The 21,960-nt window shown below is 37.1% G+C and overlaps 1 protein-coding gene across 9 annotated transcripts in view; it reads left to right on the plus strand.

The window, feature by feature from the left end:
* LOC115862591 (zinc finger protein 420) overlaps window positions 1-21,960 on the plus strand; it is a 134,238-nt gene that overhangs the window by 43,978 nt on the left and 68,300 nt on the right. For 6 of the 9 annotated variants that reach the window (XM_060288754.1, XM_060288752.1, XM_060288756.1 and 3 more), the window contains 3 exons: window positions 1,393-1,519; window positions 1,800-1,898; window positions 5,158-8,620. In XM_060288754.1, coding sequence (XP_060144737.1) covers window positions 1,393-1,519; window positions 1,800-1,898; window positions 5,158-6,905 — 1,974 coding nt within the window. In that variant the 3' untranslated portion in view covers window positions 6,906-8,620. Of the gene's footprint in view, window positions 1-1,392; window positions 1,520-1,799; window positions 1,899-5,157; window positions 8,621-21,960 lie in introns of those variants that run through there. The other 3 variants (XM_060288760.1, XM_060288761.1, XM_060288758.1) reach the window with 3 other exon arrangements.

A 21,960-nucleotide genomic window follows, 5' to 3' on the forward strand; every position in this document is an offset into this window, starting at 1 on the left:
CATTCTTTCTCACTGACCTCCATTTTCTGGTTGATGAGGATAGAAAATTGCTGTTTATCTCAGAATGTGGTGAAATCTTTGGTCTGTGAGGCTTTTAAGATTGGAAATGTGATCAAATGTAGGATTGAGAACAGAGAGAGAGCATGTCATGTCAGTGAGTACCTCAGAGGCGAATACCAGTGACAAGGTCCATTTCAAATTTGAATAGAATGTGTAAGTCAGGGGCCACATCTGTGTGAGTTTAGCTCATCTTTCATTGGTTTTCTGTTGCTCAGAATAAGCAAAGTGTACAGTGAGCAATGATGAGTGGTAAAATGATCATCCAGAGGGTTAGATATTTGCAAATTTTAGAAACAGAGCTGATGTTAGAGAAGGAAAACAAACTAAATACTGGAAAATAAGAAAATGATTACAGGGAATTCCCTGGTGGTCCAGTGGTTAGGACTCTGTGCTTTCACTGCCAAGGGCTGGGGTTCAGTCCCTGGTGGGGGCACTAAGATCCCACAAGCTGCGCTGTGCAGCAAAAAAAAAAAAAAGAAAAAAGAAAAAGATTATAATTATAATATGGAATATTATATACCTTATAAAAATGATGTCTATGAAAGGATTTGCCAGGACAAGGAAGAATATTATTGCTAAGTTATTCTGAGACTTGAGTTGGAAATAAATTCTTAAATTATATAGAAATCTTATTTTCTAAAATAAACTTTTTTTTTTTTTTTGTGGTACGCGGGCCTCTCACTGCTGTGGCCTCTCCCATTATGGAGCACAGGCTCCGGACGCGCAGGCTCAGCGGCCATGGCTTACGGGCCCAGCTGCTCCGCGGCATGTGGGATCTTCCCGGACCAGGGCACGAACCCGCGTCCCCTGCATCGGCAGGCAGACTCCCAACCACTGCGCCACCAGGGAAGCCCTAAGATAAACATTTTAAAAGATATTTGGAATGGGCCCATCAGTTTTGTTTTTTTCTCTTTTTTCTCCCTCCCTTCCTCCTCCCATCCTCTCTTTCTTCCCTCCCTTCCTTCCTTCCTTTTTCTTATTTTCAATTCTTTAAAGGGAAGAGAGGAGGAAGGAATTTGCAACTTATTTGAGAATTTGCATATGTTATGTGCTTGCACACAGTATTTCATTTAATCAGAGAACTCCACTTACCTGGATTTGTTCATTCTTGTAACTGTTCACAAAAAGCTATGACAGAGTAATAGGAATGTTTAGAAACTATTTAGGTGCTCTGCATTTATCACACTCTCTTCCTTTCTGTTACTTAGCCATATTGCAAGCTTCCAGCTTCAACATATTTCTGTTTTGGCCACTTTATGTAATACTTTTCTTCTCTCATTACTTCTAAAAAATATTTCTTTATTTACCATTAACCGTGGGTTGTCATTTCAGAGTTTGGTGTCATTCAAGGATGTGGCCATAGACTTCTCACAGGAAGAGTGGGAGTGCCTGGACTTGCAACAGAAGGATTTGTACAGAGACGTGATGTTGGAGAACTACAGCAACCTGGTCTCACTGGGTAATTTTGTCTGTTCCTAATAATTCAGCTTCAGTCTTTGTGAAATTTAGAAAAGTTTCCAAGTGCCTAGCTGAATTTCAGACCCCTAGTCCCAAATAAATTTTTTGTGCTTTATAAACTTTGAAATGGACAGCTCCATTGGGCACTTTTATCTACTCTTTTCTTCAGATATCCTTTCTCTGAATCTTTCTGTAATTGACCTTCTTACTTGATGAACAGTGGACTCAATTTTAATTCTGGACAAACAGAGTGTAACCGTATCTATTTCCATTCTTATAAGCAGGATTTTCCATTTCTAAGCCAGATGTGCTCTCCTTATTGGAGCAAGGGAAGGACCCTTGGAAGGTTGTACAGGATGTGACAAGAGGTCTGAGCCCAGGTGAGTAAGAGATGATCAGGCAAAGGGAGGCTGTTGTTAAATTCCTTCATAAATTGGCCACACCTTTGAGTTATTAGCTCCAAAGTTCTCCTCACAGACCCAACCAAGGCCTTTTACTCCTAGGCCTGTAGAGTAAAATCCTGAGCCCTGGAGGACAAAATTGTTTTAGCATCAGTTACCTAAGGAATCCCCTTCTTTGCTCCATTTACCACTTCCCTTATTTTCTTTCATGTTCCCCTGTATTTTCAAACAGGGAATAGCCCTCCTTTTTCGGTGATAACCATTTTAACATTTTATATTTTTGACCCAGTGAAACCTGTATGAGTCTTTATCCAACAAATATTTTTAAATACCCTCTATATTATAAGTATTGAGACTATAACAGTAAACAAGAAAAATTCCGTATCCCCATTGATCTTTCCTAGCAGAAGAAATAGTAACAAATAAAAATATATAAAGAGTGATGAGTGTTATGAAGCAAAACAAAAAGCATAGAGAATCACAAAGTAATGGGGGGAGGTGTTCTTATAGAAAGAGTGGTTAAGGATGGCTCTCTGAGGTGCTCGCATTTGAGGGGAGACATGAATAGAGTAAGCCATGCAAATTCTGGGAGAAGAGCAGGTTTTTGTTTTTTAGGGTTTTTTGTTTGTTTTTTGGCCACCCTGCATGGCTTGTGGGATCTTAGTTCCCCAACCAGAGATCAAACCCAGGCTCTCGGTAGTGAAAGCTCAGAGTCCTAACCACTGGACTGCCAGGGAATTCCCAAGAAGAGCAGTTAAGGCGGAGGGACTAGCAGTTGCAGAGGAACTGAGGTAGCAGTGAGTTTGATCCTTTTGAGGATCAACAGATAAGTGTGGCTAGGGTGAGTCAGGGAGAACAGAAATAGAAGAAAATAATGTATCAATATAGATTCATCAGTTTTAACAAATGTACTGCACGAATGCAAGATATTAAGTTATTACTGATCAGGGAACCTGGAGGGGAAGGAAAAGGGAGCATGTGGGAACTCTCTGGACTTAATTCAGTTTTTCTGTAAACCTAAAACTACTCTTAAGAAATAAAGTCTTAATTAAAAAACGTAAGATAAACTATAGCATGGGTTCATAGCAATTCAATTCAGATTCTGAATTATAGGCTTTTTATTTAACCCTTTTTAAGATCTTACAGCTGCATCTATTTTCTCCCATGCCAGGAGTCCCAGTTATCAAGGACACTAAGAATGATGCAATTAGAATATCACATAATTACATATTTTATCCCACATTATACAAGAAGCCTCTAAAATAAGAAGATCAACACTACAACTAACAATATGATTACTCAAAACAGTTTGAGATAATTGTTTTCACAGTTTTTTGTTCCCTTCATAGGGTATATCACAGTCAAATTACTATGTTTGAAAGTTATTTGAAGTAGTTTCCTTGTATGGTTATGCCACCAATTGTAAATATTGGTTCTTTTTTTTTTCTTTCAATTTTTAAGCTGTGCTTTCTTGTAATTTAATTTTGTTTTATAATTATTTAATATATTTATATACCACCAAAGTCAAATCTACAAAACAAGTTATATTCAAAGAAATCTGACCTCTATTCCTGGCTGCTCCACCTGTTCCTTCCCTACCCTGTAACTATGGGGTTTATTCCTCTTCCTTTTTAAAATAAAAGCAAATGTGTATTATACATTTATACTTCCTCTACCTCCTCTCCTTCCTAAGATAAAAAAGAGCATAACTATACATACTTTTGTTGACATTTCTTTTTTTTTAATTAATTAATTTATTTTTGGCTGCATTGGGTCTTCGCTGCTGTGTGTGGGCTTTCTCTAGTTGCGGTGAGTGGGGGCTACTCTTCATTGCGGTGTGCGGGCCTCTTATTGCGGTGGCCTCTCTTACTGCTGAGCATGGGCTCTAGGCACACGGGCTTAGTTGCTCCATGGCATGTGGGATCCTCCTGGACCAGGGCTTGAACCCACGTCCCCTGCATTGGCAGGTGGATTCTTAACCACTGCGCCACCAGGGAAGCTCGACATTTCTTTTACAATTAATAGTGTATTTCAATCAGCACTTCATATTAATATAAAGAGATATTCCTTTTTAACTGCTTCATAGTACTCCATGATGTGGATATACCATGATTATTTCAACCAGCCACCTACTGATGGACAATTGGGTTATTAATCTTTTTCTGTAACAAATTATGCTTCAGTGAAAACTTTCTGCATCAAAAATTTTGAAATTTGCTGGTGCAATTAAAAATTTTTTTTTTATTGCTTTATTTTTTTGTTTGTTTTTTGGCCATGCCACACAGCATGTGGGATCTTGGTTCCCTGACCAGGGATCGAACCTGTGCCCCCTGCAGTGGAAGCATGGAGTCTTAACCACTGGACCACCAGGGAAGTCCCGCTAGTGCAATTTTGAGATAGAGTTCACATAAGTATAGATATTTATACATATCTATTTTTTCCCAGCTTGTCCTTTTACTTTCCTTAATGTGTTTTTGACATGCTAACCTTTTCTTTTGTTTTTTACTGTAACATGGTCATTTTTAAAAATTTTACTTCTTCTACATAGATAATTAATCCAACATCATTTTTTTTTTGGCCCCACCACACGACATGTGGGATCTTAGTTCCCTGACCAGGGATTGAACCCTGCAGTGGAAGCATGGAGTCTTAACTACTGGATGTGGGAAGTCCCAATGTGGTCATTTTTATCAAGTTGTGATTTGGAAAAATCTCCCCATTCCTAAGTTACACAAGAAATCACCCAAGTTTTATTCTAGTTATTTCTGTGTTTTCATTTCTCTGAGTAAGGGTATCTGATCCATTCGGAATTTATCCTACTGTAAGCTCTAAGGTACTAATGCAATTTCATCTTTTTTTCTCTATGTTTATCCTTATGTCGTGTTTTTTTTTGTTTTTGTTTTTTTAAGGGAGAAGGAAGGTTTCATTATTTGCAGCAAGTAAGGAGAGTACTGGGGATCTTTCCCAAAGCAGTGTCTCCTATGTTTATCCTTATGTTTATCACTTTCATTTATTAAAAAAGAGTCCATCTTTTCCCTACTTGTTTTAGCTGCTACTGTTACTGTATGCTAAATTTACACTTATAATTGTGTCTATTTATGGATTTTTCTTTTCTGTTCCATTGGTTGCACTGACATCTTATGAGTATGATATTCAGTTTGAGTCCACCATTTCTATCTTAGAAGTTTCATTTTTCCAGGAATATGAAAATAGCATTTGTTTACTTGTTATCTTACAGACTGGGAATCCAGGTGTGAAACCAAGAAGCTATCATCAAAAAGAGAAATTTATGAACTAGAAGCATCTCAATGGGAGATAGTAGAAAAACTTACAAGCCGTAAGTGTGAGTGCAAAAGTTTTCAAGATGATAAGGAATGCAGAGACCAGTTTGAAAGCCATTTAGGAAATAAAGAGGGACTTTTTAGGCAACTAGTAGTCTATGAGGAAATGCCTAATTTTAGTCAAACCACATCCCTTACGTTACAACAGAGAATTCATTCTACTGAGAAATTCTATGAATGTAAAGCGTGCAGAAAATATTTTATCCTTGGCTTTCAACAGACTGAACATCAGAAAAATCATTCTGATGAAAAATTCTATGAATGTAAAGAATGTGGAAAGGCCTTTATTTGGGACTCACAACTTACTTACCATCAGAGAGTTCATGTTGCTAAGAAACCCTATGAATGTAAGGAATGTAGAAAAGCTTTTATCTGTGCCTCGCAACTTATTTGTCATCAAAGAATTCATACTGGAGAGAAACCTTATGAATGTAAAGAGTGTGGGAAGGCCTTTATTCGTAGCTCTCATCTTACTCAGCATCAAATAATTCATACTGGTGAAAGACCCTATGAATGTAATGCATGTGGGAAGGCCTTTTTTCGTGGCTCACAACTTACTTACCATCAGAGAGTTCATACTGCAGAGAAACCCTATCAATGTAAGGAATGTGGAAAGGCCTTTATTCGTGGCTCTCAACTTACTGAACATCAGAGAATTCATACTGGTGAGAAACCCTATGAATGTAAGAAATGTGGGAAAGCCTTTAGTTATGGTTCACAGCTTACTCTACATTATAGACTCCATACTGGTGAAAAGCCTTATAAATGTAAAGATTGTGAGATGTCCTTTATTCGTGGCTCACAACTTACTGAACATCAGAGGATCCATACAGGTAAGAAACCACACGAATGTAAACAGTGTGGAAAGGCCTTTAACTATGGCTCACAGCTTATTCGACATCAGAGGATTCATACTGGCGAGAAACCATATGAATGTCAAGAATGTGGGAAATCATTTATTCGTGGCTCACAACTTACTGAACATCAAAAAATTCACACTGGTGAAAAACCCTTTGAATGTAAGGAATGTAGGAAAGCCTTTATTCGTGGCTCACATCTTACTCAGCATCAGAGAATTCATACTGGTGAAAAGCCCTATGAATGTAAAGAATGTGGAAAGGCCTTTATTTATGGCTCACAACTGTCTCAACATCAGAAAATTCATACAGGTGAGAATCCCTATGAATGTAAGCAGTGTGGGAAGATCTTCATTTGTGCCTCACAACTTAATCTACATCAGATTTTTCATACTGGTAGGAAACCATATGAATGTAAGGAGTGTGGTAAGACTTTTATTCGTAGCTCACAGCTAACTTACCATCAGAGAGTTCATACTGGTGAGAAGCCCTATGAATGTAATGAATGTGGAAAGGCCTTTATTCGTGGTTCACATCTGACTCAGCATCAGAGAATTCATACTGGTGAGAAACCATACAAATGTAACGAATGTGGAAAGGCCTTTAATCGTGGATCACAACTTACTCAACATCAGAGAATTCATTCTGGCGAGAAGCCTTATAAATGTAATGCATGTGGTAAGGACTTTAGACGTCATTCACACCTTACTCAACATCAGAAACTTCATAATGGAGAAAAACTGTATGAAAAAATTAATTTAGTAAATCCTTTACCTGTTTGTCCATGACATTCACCTTTGGGATATCAGAAAATTCAGATTATGAATGTGAGAATCCTTTTTTACTTAAACTCATAAGTAACTCACCTTCAGAGAATTCACATTTAAGAAAGGCTAGATTAATATAAGTGCAGAATTACTTTCCATCATATTTCAATCCTAGTTAGACATTAGTGAATTCATATGAGAGCTCAACGCTAAAATGTAGTGTTCTCTTGTACAGTATCACCTGAGCTCCACCATTTAGTATGTGGGTGTTCCTTTGCAAAAGTTACTTAACCCCTGTTTGTTTTAGTTTCCATTAATATCACATATTTCATCATAGTGTTCTGCAATTTAACGAAGTAAATACATATACCGTAAAGCCTTAAAGCAATGGTGCTACATAGTTAATGCTTAATAAATGTTAACTATTATTGTAAACGTTACTTTTATTTAGTGTTTTAATCATTACTTTTAATCTTACTTTACAGAATTCAAATGAGAAGGAAACTTTACAAATACAGTACATACGGTAAATCTTTCATCACTCTTACTAAGCCTCAGGTAAATCATTTTGGAACAAAACATTCTAATATTATTAATGTGAGGTTATACCTGATTCTGAATCAAAATTCTTACTAAAAGGAAACCCTAAGGGGAAAAAAGTGTTTTGCCCTTACAAATAAAGCTGCTTGTGAACATTTTTGTATAAATTTTTGTGTGAACGTAAACTTCCATTTCTCTGGTCTAAAGTTTAAGAGAGTAGTTTCTGGGTTATATAGTAAATGAACGTTTCTCTTATAAGAAATGGACAAATCATTTTCCAAAGTGGCTTTTCCATTTTATATTCACACCAGGAACATGAGTGACAGTTTCTCTGTATCTCTACCAGCATTTGGTTTTTTCACCATTTTTCAATCTTAGCCATTCTGATAGGTGTGTAATGATATCTCTTTGTGGTTATAATTTCCATTTCCCTAGGGGCTAATGATGGTGTGCTTATTTGCCATCCCTGTATCCATTGTGGTGAAATGACTGCTTCATTTTTGAATTGTATCTTTTTTTTTAACTGTTGGATTGTGAGAGAGTGCTTTCTTTATTCTAGACAATACTAGTCCTTTGTTTGATATGTAGTTTGCAAAAATTTCCCCAGTGCGTAGCTTTTCATCCTTTTAGCAGGGTTTTTTGAAAAGCAAAACTTTTTAATTTTGATAAGGTCTAGCTTATTACTTTTTCCTTTTACGGATTTAGCTTTTGGTGTTAAATCTAAGGACTTGGGCTTCCCTGCTGGCGCAGTGGTTGAGAGTCCGCCTGCTGATGCAGGGGACATGGGTTCATGCCCTGGTCCGGGAAGATCCCACATGCCGCGGAGTGGCTGGGCCCGTGAGCCATGGCCGCTGAGCCTGCACGTCCGGAGCCTGTGCTCCACAGTGGGAGAGGCCACAACAGTGAGAGGCCCGCGTACGGTAAAAAACAGAAAACAAAAAAAACCTATATATATATATATATATATATAGACTCCTTTTCTAGCTCCAGATCCCAAAGATATTCTCCTACATTTTTGCCTGAAGTTTTCATGGTTTTATGTTTTGCATTTAAGTCTGTGATCCATTTTGAGTTAATATTTGCATACATTATAAACTTTAGCTTCATGTTATTTCTTTGTTTTTGTTGCCTTATGGGTGTCCAGTTGTTCTAGTACCATTTGTTGAAAAGACTACCTTCAATAAATTGATTTTGTGCCTTTATATTTGTGTATGTCTATTTCTGTATTTTCTCTGCACACGTCTGAGTGTGCCTATCCCTCTGCCAGTACCACCCTGTCTTGGTTACTGTCACTCTATAGGATTTCTTAATATTGGGTAGAGTGATTCCTCCCACTTTACCTTTTTAAAATTGACTTAACTATTCTAGATCTTTTGCCATTTCATATAAATTCTAGAATAAAGTAACCTATATCTACAAAAAAAAGAGTTTGCTGAGTTGTAATAGAATTTCAATTTGGGGATAATTGACATCTTTACTCTCTGAGTCTTCCAATCCATGAACATGATATGTATCTTCATTTTTAGGTCTTTATTATGGGTTTAATTGTGTTCCCCAAAATATTCAAGTCCTAACTCTCAGTACCTGTGAATGTGACCTTATTTGGAAATACAGACTTTGCAGATGTAATCAAATTAAGGTGAGGTCATATTGGATTAGAGTAAGCACTACTCTAATGACTAGTATCCTTAAAAGAAGAGGGAAATATGGACACAGACACATAAGGAAAGCCATGTGAAATCAGAGGCAAGGTTGGAATGATGCATCTACAAGCCAAGGAACACTAAGGCTTACTAATAACTACCAGAAACCGGAAAGGGCAAGAAAGAATCATCCCCTAGCACCTTTAGAGAAAGCATGGCCCTGCCAGTACCTTGATTTTGGACTTCTAGCCCCCAGAACTGTAAGAAAATTAAGTTGTTGTTTTAAACTAAGTTTGTGGTAATTTGTTATGGCAGCCCTAGAAAACTAATATAGTCTTTGATTTCTCTCATTAGGATTTGTAATTTTTGGCATACAGATCACATACACATTATAAGTGTATATCTAAGTGTTTCATTTTCTTTGGAAAAGTTGTAAATGGTGTGTTTTTCCTTTTAGCTATTAATCACTAGTATACACAAATTATGTACATATACATATATACAAATCAATATACAAATTATATAATTGGTGAGTTCTACAGCAAAGCCATAGACTAATATCAATATAATTTGTATATGGGTTACAAATAACTTGTATATTGATCTTGTAATCTATTATCTTGCTGCAGAACTCACTAATTAGTTCTGGAAGTTTTTGTTTTGTACATTCCTTGGGATTTTCTACATAGATAATCATGTCAGCTATAAACAGGGACAGTTTTTTTCTTCTAGTCTGTCTTTTGTTTTTCTTCCCTTATGGTGACTATTACTTCCAGTGTTATGTTGAGTAAGAGTGGTACAAGCATATATCCTTGCCTTGTTTCTGATCTTAGGGGGAAACTCTCAGTCTTTCACTATTAAGTATTATGTTAGCTTTAGGTTTTGTGTAGGTGCTCTTTTTTATTTTTTTATCTTTTTTATTTAACATCTTTATTGGAGTGTAATTGCTTTACAATGTTGTGTTAGTTTCTGCTGTATAACATAGTGAATCAGCTATATGCATATGTATATCCCCACATCCCCTCCCACTTGCGTCTCCCTCCCACCCTCCTTATCCCACCCCTCTAGGTGGTCACAAAGCACCGAGCAGATTTCCCTGTGCCATGCAGCTACTTCCCACTACCTATTTTATGTTTGGTAGTGTATATATGTCAATGCTATTCTCTCACCTCGTCCCAGCTTACCCTTCCCCCTCCCTGTGTCCTCAAGTCCATTATCTACATCTGTGCCTTTATTCCTGTCCTGCCCCTAGGTTCATGAGAACCTTTTTTTCTTGTTTTTAGATTCCATATATATGTGTCAGCATACAGTATTTTTTTTTCTCTTTCTGACTTACTTCACTCTGTATGACAGTCTCTAGGTCCATCCACCTCACTACAAATAACTCAATTTCGTTTCTTTTTATGGATGACTAATATTCCGTTGTATATATGTGCCACATCTTCTTTATCCATTCATCTGTCGATGGACGCTTAGGTTTCTTCCATGTCCTGGCTATTGTAAATAGTGCTGCAATGAACATTGTGGTACATTGTCTGTTTTTGAATTATGGTTTTCTCAGGGTATATGCCCAGTAGTGGGATTGCTGCGTCATATGGTCATTCTATTTTTAGTTTTTTAAGGAACCTCCATACTGTTCTCCATAGTGGCTGTATCAATTTACATTCCCACCAACAGTGCAAGAGGGTTCCTTTTCTCCACACTCTCTCCAGCATTTATTATTTGTAGATTTTGTGATGATGGCCATTCTGACCAGTGTGAGGTGACATCTCATTGCAGTTTTGACTTGCTCTTCTCTAATAATGACGTGCATTTTTTCATGTGTTTGTCAGCAATCTATATCTTCTTTGGAGAAATGTCTATTTAGGTCTTCTGCCCATTTTTGGACTGCGTTGTTTGTTTTTTTCATACTGAGCTGCATGACCTGCTTCTATATTTTGGAGGTTAATCCTTTGACAGTTGCTTCATTTGCAAATAGTTTTTCCCATTCTGAGGGTTGTCTTTTCATCTTGTTTATGGTTTCCTTTGCTGTGCAAAATCTTTTGAATTTAATTAGGTCACATTTGTTTATTTTTTGTTTTTATTTTCATTACTCTAGGAGGTGGGTCAAAAAAGATCTTGCTGCGATTTATGTCATAGAGTGTTCTGCCTATATTTTCCTCTAAGAGTTTAATAATGTCTGGCCTTACATTTAGACCTTTAATCCATTTTGAGTTTATTTTTGTTTATGGTGTTAGAGAGTGTTCTAATTTCATTCTTTTACATGTAGCTGTCCAGTTTTACCAGCACCACTTATTGAAGAGTATGTCTTTGCTCCATTGTATATTCTGGCCTCCGTTGTCATAGATTAGGTGACCGTAGATGCGTGGGTTTATCTCTGGCCTTTCTATCCTGTTCCATTGATCTATATTTCTGTTTTTGTGCCAGTAACATACTGACTTGACTACTGTAGCTATGTAGTATAGTCTGAAGTCTGGGAGCCTGATTCCTCCAGCTCCATTATTTTTCTCAAGATTGTTCTGGCTATTCGGAGTGTCTTGTGTTTTCATACAGATTGAGCAATTTTTTATTCTAGTTCTTTGAAAAATGCCATTAGTAGTTTGAAAGGGATTACATTGAATCTGTAGATTGCTTTGGGTAGTACTGTCACTTTCACACTGTTGATTCTTCCAATCCAAGAACATAGTATATCTCTCCATATGTTTGTATCATCTTTAATTTCTTTCATCAGTGTCTTATAGTTTTCTGCATATAGGTCTTTTGTCTCCTTAGGTAGGTTTATTCCTAGGTATTTTATTCTTTTTGTTGCAATGGTAAGTGGGACTGTTTCCTTAATTTCTCTTTCAGATATTTCATCATTAGTGTATAGGAATGCAAGACATTTCTGTGCATTAATTTTTTATCCTGCTACTCTACCAAATTCATTGATTAGCTCTAGTAGTTTTCTAATAGCATCTTTAGGATTCTCTATGTATAGTATCATGTCATCTGCAAACAGTGACAGTTTTACTTCCTTTCCGATTTGCATTCCTTTTATTTCTTTTTCTTCTCTGATTGCTGTGGCTAAAACTTCCAGAGCTATGTTGAATGATAGTGGTGAGAGTGGGCAACCTTGTCTTGTTTCTGATCTTAAAGGAAATGGTTTCAGTTTTTCACCATTGAGAATGATGTTGGCTGTGGGTTTGTCATCTATGGCCTTTATTATGTTGAGGTAGGTTCCCTCTATGCCTACTTTCTGGAGAGTTTTTATCATAAGTGGGTGTTGAATTTTGTCAAAAGCTTTTTCTGCATCTATTGAGATGATCATATGGTTTTTCTCCTTCAATTTGTTAATATGTTTTATCACATTGATTGATTTGTGTATATTGAAGAATCCGTGCATTCCTGGAATAAACCCCACTTGATCATGGTGTATGATCCTTTTAATGTGCTGTTGGATTCTGTTTGCTAGTATTTTGTCAAGGATATTTGCATCTATGTTCATCAGAGATATTGGCCTGTAGTTTTCTTTTTTTGTGACATCTTTGTCTGGTTTTGGTATCAGGGTGATGGTGGCCTCGTAGAAGGAGTTTGGGAGTGTTCCTCTCTCTGCTATATTTTGGAAGAGTTTGAGAAGGGGAGGTGTTAGCTCTTCTCTAAATGTTTGATAGAATTCGCCTGTGAATCCATCTGGTCTTGGGCTTTTGTTTGTTGGAAGATTTTTAATCACAGTTTCAGTTTCAGTGCTTGTGATTGGTCTGTTTATATTTTCTCTTCCTGGTTCAGTCTCAGAAGGTTGTGCTCTTCTAAGATTTTGTCCATTTTTCCAGGTTATCCATTTCATTGTCATATAGTTGCTTGTAGTAATCTCTCATGATCCTTCGTATTTCTGCAGTGTCAGTTGTTACTTCTCCTTTTTCATTTCTAATTCTGTTGATTTGAGTCTTCTCCCTTTTTTTCTTGATGAGTCTGGCTAATGGTCTATCAATTTTGTTTATCTTCTCAAAGAACCAGCTTTTAGGTTTATTGACCTTTGCTATTGTTTCCTTCATTTCTTTTTCATTTATTTCTGATCTGATCTTTATGATTTCTTTCCTTCTGCTAACTTTGGGGTTTATTTTTTTTTGTTCTTTCTCTAATTGCTTTAGGTGTAAGGTTAGGTTGTTTATTTGAGATTTTTCTTGTTTCTTTAGGTAGGGTTGTATTGCTATAAACTTCCCTCTTAGAACTGCTTTTGCTGCATCCCATAGGTTTTGGGTCATCGTGTTTTCATTGTCATTTGTTTCTAGGTATATTTTATTTCCTCTTTGATTTCTTCAGTGATCTCTTGTTTATTTAGTAGCATATTGTTTAGCCTCCATGTGTTTGTATTTTTTACAGTTTTTTCCTATAATTGATACCTAGTCTCATAGCGTTGCGGTCAGAAAAGATACTTGATACGATTTCAGTTTTTTTTAATTTACCAAGGCTTGATTTGTGACCCAGGATATGGTCTATCCTGGAGAACGTTCCATGAGCACTTGAGAAGAAAGTGTATTCTGTTGTTTTTGAATGGAATGTCCTATAAATATCACTTAAGTACATCTTGTTTAATGTGTCATTTAAAGCTTGTGTTTCCTTATTTATTTTCATTTTGGATGATCTGTCCATTGGTGAAAGTGGGGTGTTAAAGTCCCCTACTGTCATTGTGTTACTGTTGATTTCTCCTTTTATGGATGTTAGCATTTGCCTTATGTATTGAGGTGTTCCTATGTTGGGTGCATAAATATTTACAATTGTTATACCTTCTTCTTGGTTGATCCCTTGATCATTATATAGTGTCCTTCTTTATCTCTTATAATAGTCTTTATTTTGAAGTCTATTTTGTCTGACATGAGAATTGCTACTCCAGCTTTCTTTGATTTCCATTTGTGTGGAATATCCTTTTTCCATCCCCTCTCTTTCAGTCTGTATGTGTCCCTAGGTCCAAAGTGGGTCTCTTGTAGACAGCATATATACGGGTCTTGTTTTTGTACCCATTCAGCCAGTCTATGTCTTTTGGTTGGCGCATTTAATCCATTTACATTTAAGGTAGTTATCAATATGTATGTTTCTCTTACCATTTTCTTAATTGTTTTGGGTTTGTTATTGTAGGTCTTTTCCTTCTCATGTGTGTCCTGCCTAGAGGAGTTCCTTTAGCATTTGTTGTAAAGCTGGTTGGTGGTGTTGAAATCTCTTAACTTTTGCTTATCTTTAAAGCAAATCCTTGCTGGGTAGAGTAATCTTGGTTATAGGTTTTTCCCTTTCATCACTTTAAATATGTCCTGCCTCTCCCTTCTGGCTTGTAGAGTTTTTGCTGAAAAATCAGCTGTTAACCTTATGGGGATTCCCTTGTATGTTATTTCCCTTGCTGCTTTTAATATTTTTTCTTTGTATTTAATGTTTGATAGTTTGATTAATATGTGTCTTGATGTGTTTCTCTTTGGGTTTATCCTGTATGGTACTCTCTGTGCTTCCTGGACTTCACTATTTCCTGTGTTAGGGAGATTTTATACTATAATCTCTTCAAATATTTTCTCAGACCATTTCTTTTTCTTTTCTTCTTCTGGGACCCCTATACTTTGAAGGTTGGTGCGTTTAATGGGCGGAGTTTAGGAAGGGGTGGAACTTAGGCAAGGGAGGGGTTTAGGGTGGGTGGGGCCTAGGCGGCGGGGGGGGGGGGGGGGGTGACGTTTGAATGTGGAGTGGGGAGTGGTGGGGCAAAGTTCAAGTGTGGGGTGGGGCCTCTGCTTAAGACCTGCACAAAGGGGGAGAGGCAGCACGTCTAATGCAGGGTCTCTGCAGTGTGGGGTTTTGGAGTTTGGAGGTAGAGCCCTGAGTTATGGAGTGTGGGTGGGGTTTAGGCCCAGCTTGTTGCAGGGGGTCTCCGAGTGTAGAGGTAGGGTGCTGGGTGGGGGTGTAAGGGCAGGGCTTTGGTTCTGCATGGCAGGAGAGGCTCCAAGGGCAGAGGATTAGGCCTGGGAGCCCAACCGTCTCCCTGGTGCCTAAGTGGACAGGGAAAGCACTGGCTCTGTTCCCTTCTGTTCCTTTGTGCCCCTCCCCACTGTCTCCCACAGGGTCTCCCTTGTTGCCACTGGACCCCTAACCGTGAGTGGGCCCCACTGGGTGTAGGAACTCCTTGCCTCCCCTAGCCACCCCTCAAGTGTGCTGATCCCAGAGGTCTGGCCTTTACTTTTGCTCCCCCATCCCTCCCTCCCACTCCCTCAGGACGCACGTGGCTGGAGGGGGCCTAGGTGGGCAGAGGATCAGGCCTGGGATCTCAGCAGGTTTCTGGGGGCCCAAGTGGGCAGAGGAAAGCTGGCCATGCTCCCTTTTGATCCTCTGCCTTCCCAGTGGTTCCCCAATTTCCCCCTTCGGGCATGGGTTCCCTTCCCCTCCCCCAGCCGTCCCTCAGGGTCGCCAGTCCCATCCCACCTCCACTTCTCCTTCTGCTTCTCTCCCCTCATGCCCCACGTCCTACCCAGTTGCTGGGGGTTTCTCCCATACCCTTTGGTACCATGCTCCCCCACTGGTGCCTGGTAGGTGCCCTAGTTGTGAAGAGGTGTAAATTCCGTGTACTAGTAGCCATTTTGACTCCACCCTCCCGGTGCTCTTTTTAAAATTGAAGTTGTTCCCCTCTGTTCCTAACCTCTTAAGGTTTTTTTTTTTTTAATCATGAATGGATGTTGGATATTATAGAATGCTCTTTCTGCAGCAATTAAAATTTTTCTGAAGCAGTTGATCATAGGATTTTTCTTCTTCAACATGTTGATATGGTGGATTACATTGATTTTTTTTAAATGTCAAATCTGTCTTATATACCTGTAATAAATCCCACTCAGTATGTTGTATAATTTCCTTGTTGGATTTGATTTGCTAACATTTTGTTGAGGATTTTTGTGTCTAAAATTATGATGGTTTTTTTTCCCCCCCAAGTCTTTGTCTCACTTGGGGATCAGTGTAGTACCGGTCTCATAAAATGAGTTGGGAAGTGTTTCTTCTATTTTCTGGAAGAAGTTGTGTAAAATCTGTGTTCATTCTTCAAATGTTTGTAATAAACTGCCAGTGGAGACACCTGGGCCCCAGGATTTCTTTTTGGGGAGCTTTACAGTATAAATTCAGTTTCTTTATGGTTATCTGGTTATTTGGGATATCTGCTTTATCTCAGTTGAGATTTAGTAGTTTGTAGGGTTTTGTTTTTATTTTTATTTTTAGCCATGCTGCACAGCTTGCGGGATCTCAGTTCCCCAATCAGGAACTGAACCCGGGCCATGGCAGTGAAAGTGCTGAATCCTAACCACTAGACCACCTCCCTAGTAGTTTGTGTTTTATGAGAAATCTAGAACAATTAGTTCTACACTTGAAATTTTTCAAAACCCCTCCCCTAATAAAATTTTTGAAGCTCATTCTGTGAGGCTAGTACCATAGCCCTAGTTTCAAAATCAAACAAGAGCAGATAATAATAGATAAATGCTGTAAATGATAATAGATATAAATACTCTACATAAAACATAAATAACATCTAACATACAATTAAAAGAATGCAAAGGAATACCACTTATCCAGAATGTCTGATTTACCTTTTCTAGGTTAATTATAATTCCAGAGATTAGAAATTATATTTCTAAGACTTGTTTATGATGGAAAGATAACTTGACACAGCCTCAAGTCATTTTCGTTCCCTTAGTATATGGTTTTAGAATATGATGTGTTTCTCAAGCTTCTTTGAGCGTGACCCAAATGAAGAAATACATTTGAAATGTATTTCCAGTACGTAAAGAAATTTAAATTAAAATTTCATATAATACTGTTCCTTGGAGAAGTTCATTGAAACCACATTTTGACTGAATGCTTAATAGCTAAGTTTTAAAATTAATATTTGGCTTAAGACAAATGCACCAAAATAAAAACAATTCTGGTATACAAAAAATAATCTGAAATTTTTTTTCTTGTTTGATAGATTGTGTTAAATGGTTTCAAGTTTTTATTCCATCATGAAATTTTGAGAGTTTTTTCCTCGAGGTAGGAAATCTTTTTTTTTTTTTCTTTTTAGGTATAGATGACATAAACATTATTTTAGTTTCAGGTGTACATGATTTTTCCATATTTGCATACATTGCAAAATGATCACCACAGTAAGGCTAGTTAACATCTGCCACCAGATGGAGAGGGTGTGGAAAAAAGGGAACTCTCCTACATATAACATAATTTATGACTGTCAGTAATAGGGGAAAAGATAGCCTTTTCATATTTTGGGACATTTGCTGCGCATGCACATACAAATTACACTCCTTTATTTTACAGAAAGAGATTGATTCCAAAAGATTTTTTTTTAAGTATTATTTATTTATTTATTTATTTATTTTTGGCTGCATTGGTCTTCATCGCTGCGCATGGGCTTTCTCTAGTTGTGGCCAGCAGGGGCTACTCTTCATTGCAGTGAGTGGGCTTCTCATAGCGGTGGCTTGTCTTTGTTGCGGAGCACAGGCTCTAGGCATGCGGGCTTCAATAGTTGTGGCATGCAGGGCTCAGTAGTTGTGACTCACGAGCTCTAGAGTACAGGGCTTAGTTGCTCCATGGCATGTGGGATCTTCCCGGACCAGGGCTTGAACCTGTGTCACCTGCATTGGCAGCCGGATTCTTAACCACTGTGCCATGAGGGAAATCCCCAAAAGATTTTATAACAACCAAAAATGTGTAAGACAAAACTATAAACCCTTAAGAAGATAATGTAGGAGGCTAAATTTATGACCTTAGTGTAAGATAATGATTTCTTAAAACACAAAAAAAGAACACTCTTTAAAAAATTTTAATAAATCTGACATTGAACTTCTATTTATTAAAAGATTCCCTAGAGAATGAAAAGACAAGCTATAAACTGGGAGAAGATATTTTCAACACATATGACTAACACAAAAACATCCAAAATATTTTTTATAAAGTTCTATAATTAACAATGACAACCCAAGAAAAAAATGAGCACAGAACTTTAAGAGGCATTTCATGTTAGACAAATGGCCAATAAACATATGTTTCAAAACAAAAAAAACTTAACCTTAATAAGGGAAATGCAAATTAAAACCAAAATGAGATTTCATTTCATATCCATATACCAGATTGGCCTAAACTTAAAATCTTCAGAATTTCAAATGTTAGTAAAGAATAAAAATTGAAAAATCTCCTTTGGAAAATATTGCACATTGTCTAGTAAAGCTGAAGATATTTGCATGCTCCAAATACCCTATGTTTAGTGATACCACATTCATAATATATATCCTAGAATAGAGGCTGGCAAACTATGGCCCACTGGCTAAATCCTGCCACTGCCTGTTTTTGTAAATAAAGTTTTATTGGAACACAGCCACACTCATTCTTTTACATATTGTCCATTGCTGCTGTCATGCTACAATGGCAGAACTGATGAGTTGTAATAGAGGCTATTGGACCTGCAAAGTCTAAAGTATTTTCTGTATGTCTTTATATGGAAAAAGTTTGCACACCTCTGCGCTAGAGCAACCTCTGCATATCCATCAGTAAACATGTACAAGAATGTTTATAGCAGCACTGTAATATCAAATTTTGAAACAATCTACATTGCTATTTATAGAAAATGGATTTAAAAACATGATATACTCATGCAATAGAATACCATACAGCAGTGAAAATGAATTATAGCTATATGGCTAAATCTCACACTAATATGTTGACAAAGAAAGCAAGTCATAGGGACTTCCCTGGTGGTCCAGTGGGTAAGACTCCATGCTCCCAATGCAGGGGGCCCAGTTTCGATCCCTGGTCGGGGAACTAGATCCCACATGCCACAACTAAGAGTTCACATGCTGCAACTAAGAGCCTGCATGCCACAACTAAGAAGTCCCCCTGCCGCAAATAAGAAGCCCGCATGCTGCAACTAAGAGCCTGCATGCCCCAACTAAAGATCCTGCATGCCGCAATGAAGATCCAGTGTGCTGCAACTAAGACACTTAGCAGCCAAAATAAATAAATATTTTTAAAAAGCAAATCATAGAATGTATATTTATATAAAACTAAAATATATGCATAGATAAACAACATAGTTTTGGAGTACATGGTTCAAACTGTAAAGAAAAGCAACAGAATTATGAACACAAAATTCAGGATAACTATTATGGTTGTGGGGAGAGGAAAGGGAGTAGATATGTAGGGGTCTTCAAAGTTAGTAGTAATATTCTCTTTCTTAAAATAGGTAGTTGGTACACAGGTTTTGCTGTATTGTGAGTCATCACACCTTAAATATATTTAATAAATATTCTTTTATATATACCCAAATTTAATAGAAACTATCTTTGAAAGCTACCAGTTAACAGAGGGGATGAAAATTAAATTCTTTTGCTAGGTCATACTGAAGTGGACTTAATTTTAATTTCCCCCATTGTACTGTAGCTTCTAAGGCAGCTTTTCAAATAACATTGTAATAATTCGTGTTAACTGAAAAACTGAACTTTATTAGGTAATGGTTTCACCTTGTGTGATTTCTCCTCACTCACCTAGACTCTTGTCGCTTGTCCTTTAACTACGTTTATCTCATGATTCAATAAGGACATTATAATGAGATTAGAACCTAACCATCTTACATATAGCAAAAGATAAGGAACAGGCCAGGCTCTGGCTGTTCAATAACTGAACCCGAATTCCATGGTTATCAGGAAAGCAAGGCCATCCTAGGAAGACCTAGAAAAAAGTGTGAACAATGGGAAAATATAGCTATGGGCAGAGTTGTCTTTGCACAACTCTGCAAAGCTCTATTTTCTGAGAACATGAACCAAAAATTCAGGCAAGCACTTGGAAAAAACACAAAGGGACAAACAAGCTCCAGATGATAGATTTAAAATTTTGGTAAGAAGATGTCCTTCTCTAGCCAGATGAGATCCCTCTAGTTTTCCAGCATAGAGTTCAATGATCTCTACTCCTCTTAGGAGAAGTCTTGAAAGTCACTAGCCCTGCAATGACAAATTCCTAATCACCCAAAGCCAAGATCAAGATCTAGGAGATGGCCATCATGAATGAGGAACTATTCAGATATGTTCCAGCATTCTGACAAGTGTAGAATGATTAAAAGAAATTATGATGCTCAACAGATTCCATGTAATCTTTAATATACATGTCACAATAAAACATATACCATATTAACAACTTTTAATAACTCAGTCATAAATACTCAAAATGTATTCCATCATTACTTCAAAACACTAATGGTCTGTTTTTAAATATTATGAACATTTGAAAGTTATATGAATTTCAATGCAATATTTTATGTTTCAAAACACGGAAAAGGCAGATTATTAAACAGTATATAGTATATGACATCATTTTCTGTGACTATATAAATATATAAATGGCACTTGGTAAGATAAACCTAGAATGTGGTTATCTCTTGGATATGAGATTATCAGGGATTAAGTTTTTTTTCTTTTTAAGTTTATTTCTAAAGTTTTCAATAATGACCATTTATTATGCTCAAGAACATGTATATTTTTCTAACATTTTTATACTTGGTTAAATAGAAGCTGTTTTCAAATAATAATAAAAAAATAGAGACTCTGGATAATTTTTAAACTATTGCTATGTTTTTCCTAATTGGAGTTTATTGTGAGTTCTTGAAATTTGAATGAGTGTTTTGTTTGTGAAATATACAGTTGTGTGTTCAATTCCTGCCTAAAACATAATTACTGGAAGTTATTTAAACCTTTTGCTAAAGGTTTAAATACCTTTAATAGTGCTAGTACCTAAAATAGTGCTAGTCTATTTAACTTTACTTCTGAACCAGCCCAATTGGGCCAAACTATCCCAAACAGCTATCAAGTTGCCTTATTCAACTATCTTCAGTTTTGATTTAATAAGGTCATCAAAAGAAAAACTGCAAGTAAAGCTGACCTCACAAAATCCATTACTATCAAGAGATTCTGGGCTTCCCTGGTGGCGCAGTGGTTGGGAGTCCGCCTGCCGATGCGGGGGGCGCGGGTGCGTGCCCCGGTCTGGGAGGATCCCACGTGCCGCGGAGCGGCTGGGCCCGTGGGCCATGGCCGCTGGGCCTGCACGTCCGGGGCCTGTGCTCCGTGGCGGGAGAGGCCACAGCAGTGAGAGGCCGGCGTGCTGCAAAAAAAAAAAAAAAAAAAAAAAAAGTCCTTTATATTTTGTACATGAGATAACAGTAGTCCCTGTGGGAAGAATATATCCCTCCACTGAACTTCCAGAACATGTATTTGTAACTTGGAAATGACTTTTATATACTCTTAGAATTACTTCAGTACAGCTTTTATCTTCTTTGCTAGGCTAAAATAACTTTTCATCTTTGTATCTTTCTTAAGTACCTAATACCTTTTATATTATAATGCTTGATAAATATCCTCATCTTTAACCTAACTCTTCATTTTTATTGATTTCTCAGAAGTAACAATCTGACAGGTGCCCATAAGTGAATGCAAAAGAGTGCTGATGGGAGTATCATTTATTATGTTGAAAAAAATGGCAACATAATGTTCATCATAGGGATTTAAATAAATTGTGGTAAATCTAAACAATAGAATAGGACTATCTATCCAGCCATTCACATATATTATATAGCACATTAATAATGAACATGGGTAGATATCACCAATATAATACTGAATTAAATATTTAAGATTCATTCTTGTTAATTTAAAATTTATTATCTTTATAAATCCAAGTTTATTGGATGCATAACATTCCATTGCATGTGTACCACAAATATCTATATCTTTGTTAAGGATATATATTTGAAAAGATCATCTCAAAAAATCTCCTCAGAAAGTGGCTAACTCCAGGCCTGGGACAGAGAATGTACAATATAAGTCTTGAATACCTGTGTCAAAAAGTAAGGAATTGCTCAATGACAA

This window comes from Globicephala melas, chromosome 19, assembly GCF_963455315.2.
Source record: "Globicephala melas chromosome 19, mGloMel1.2, whole genome shotgun sequence".
In the NCBI taxonomy this organism is placed as follows: Eukaryota; Metazoa; Chordata; class Mammalia; order Artiodactyla; family Delphinidae; genus Globicephala; species Globicephala melas.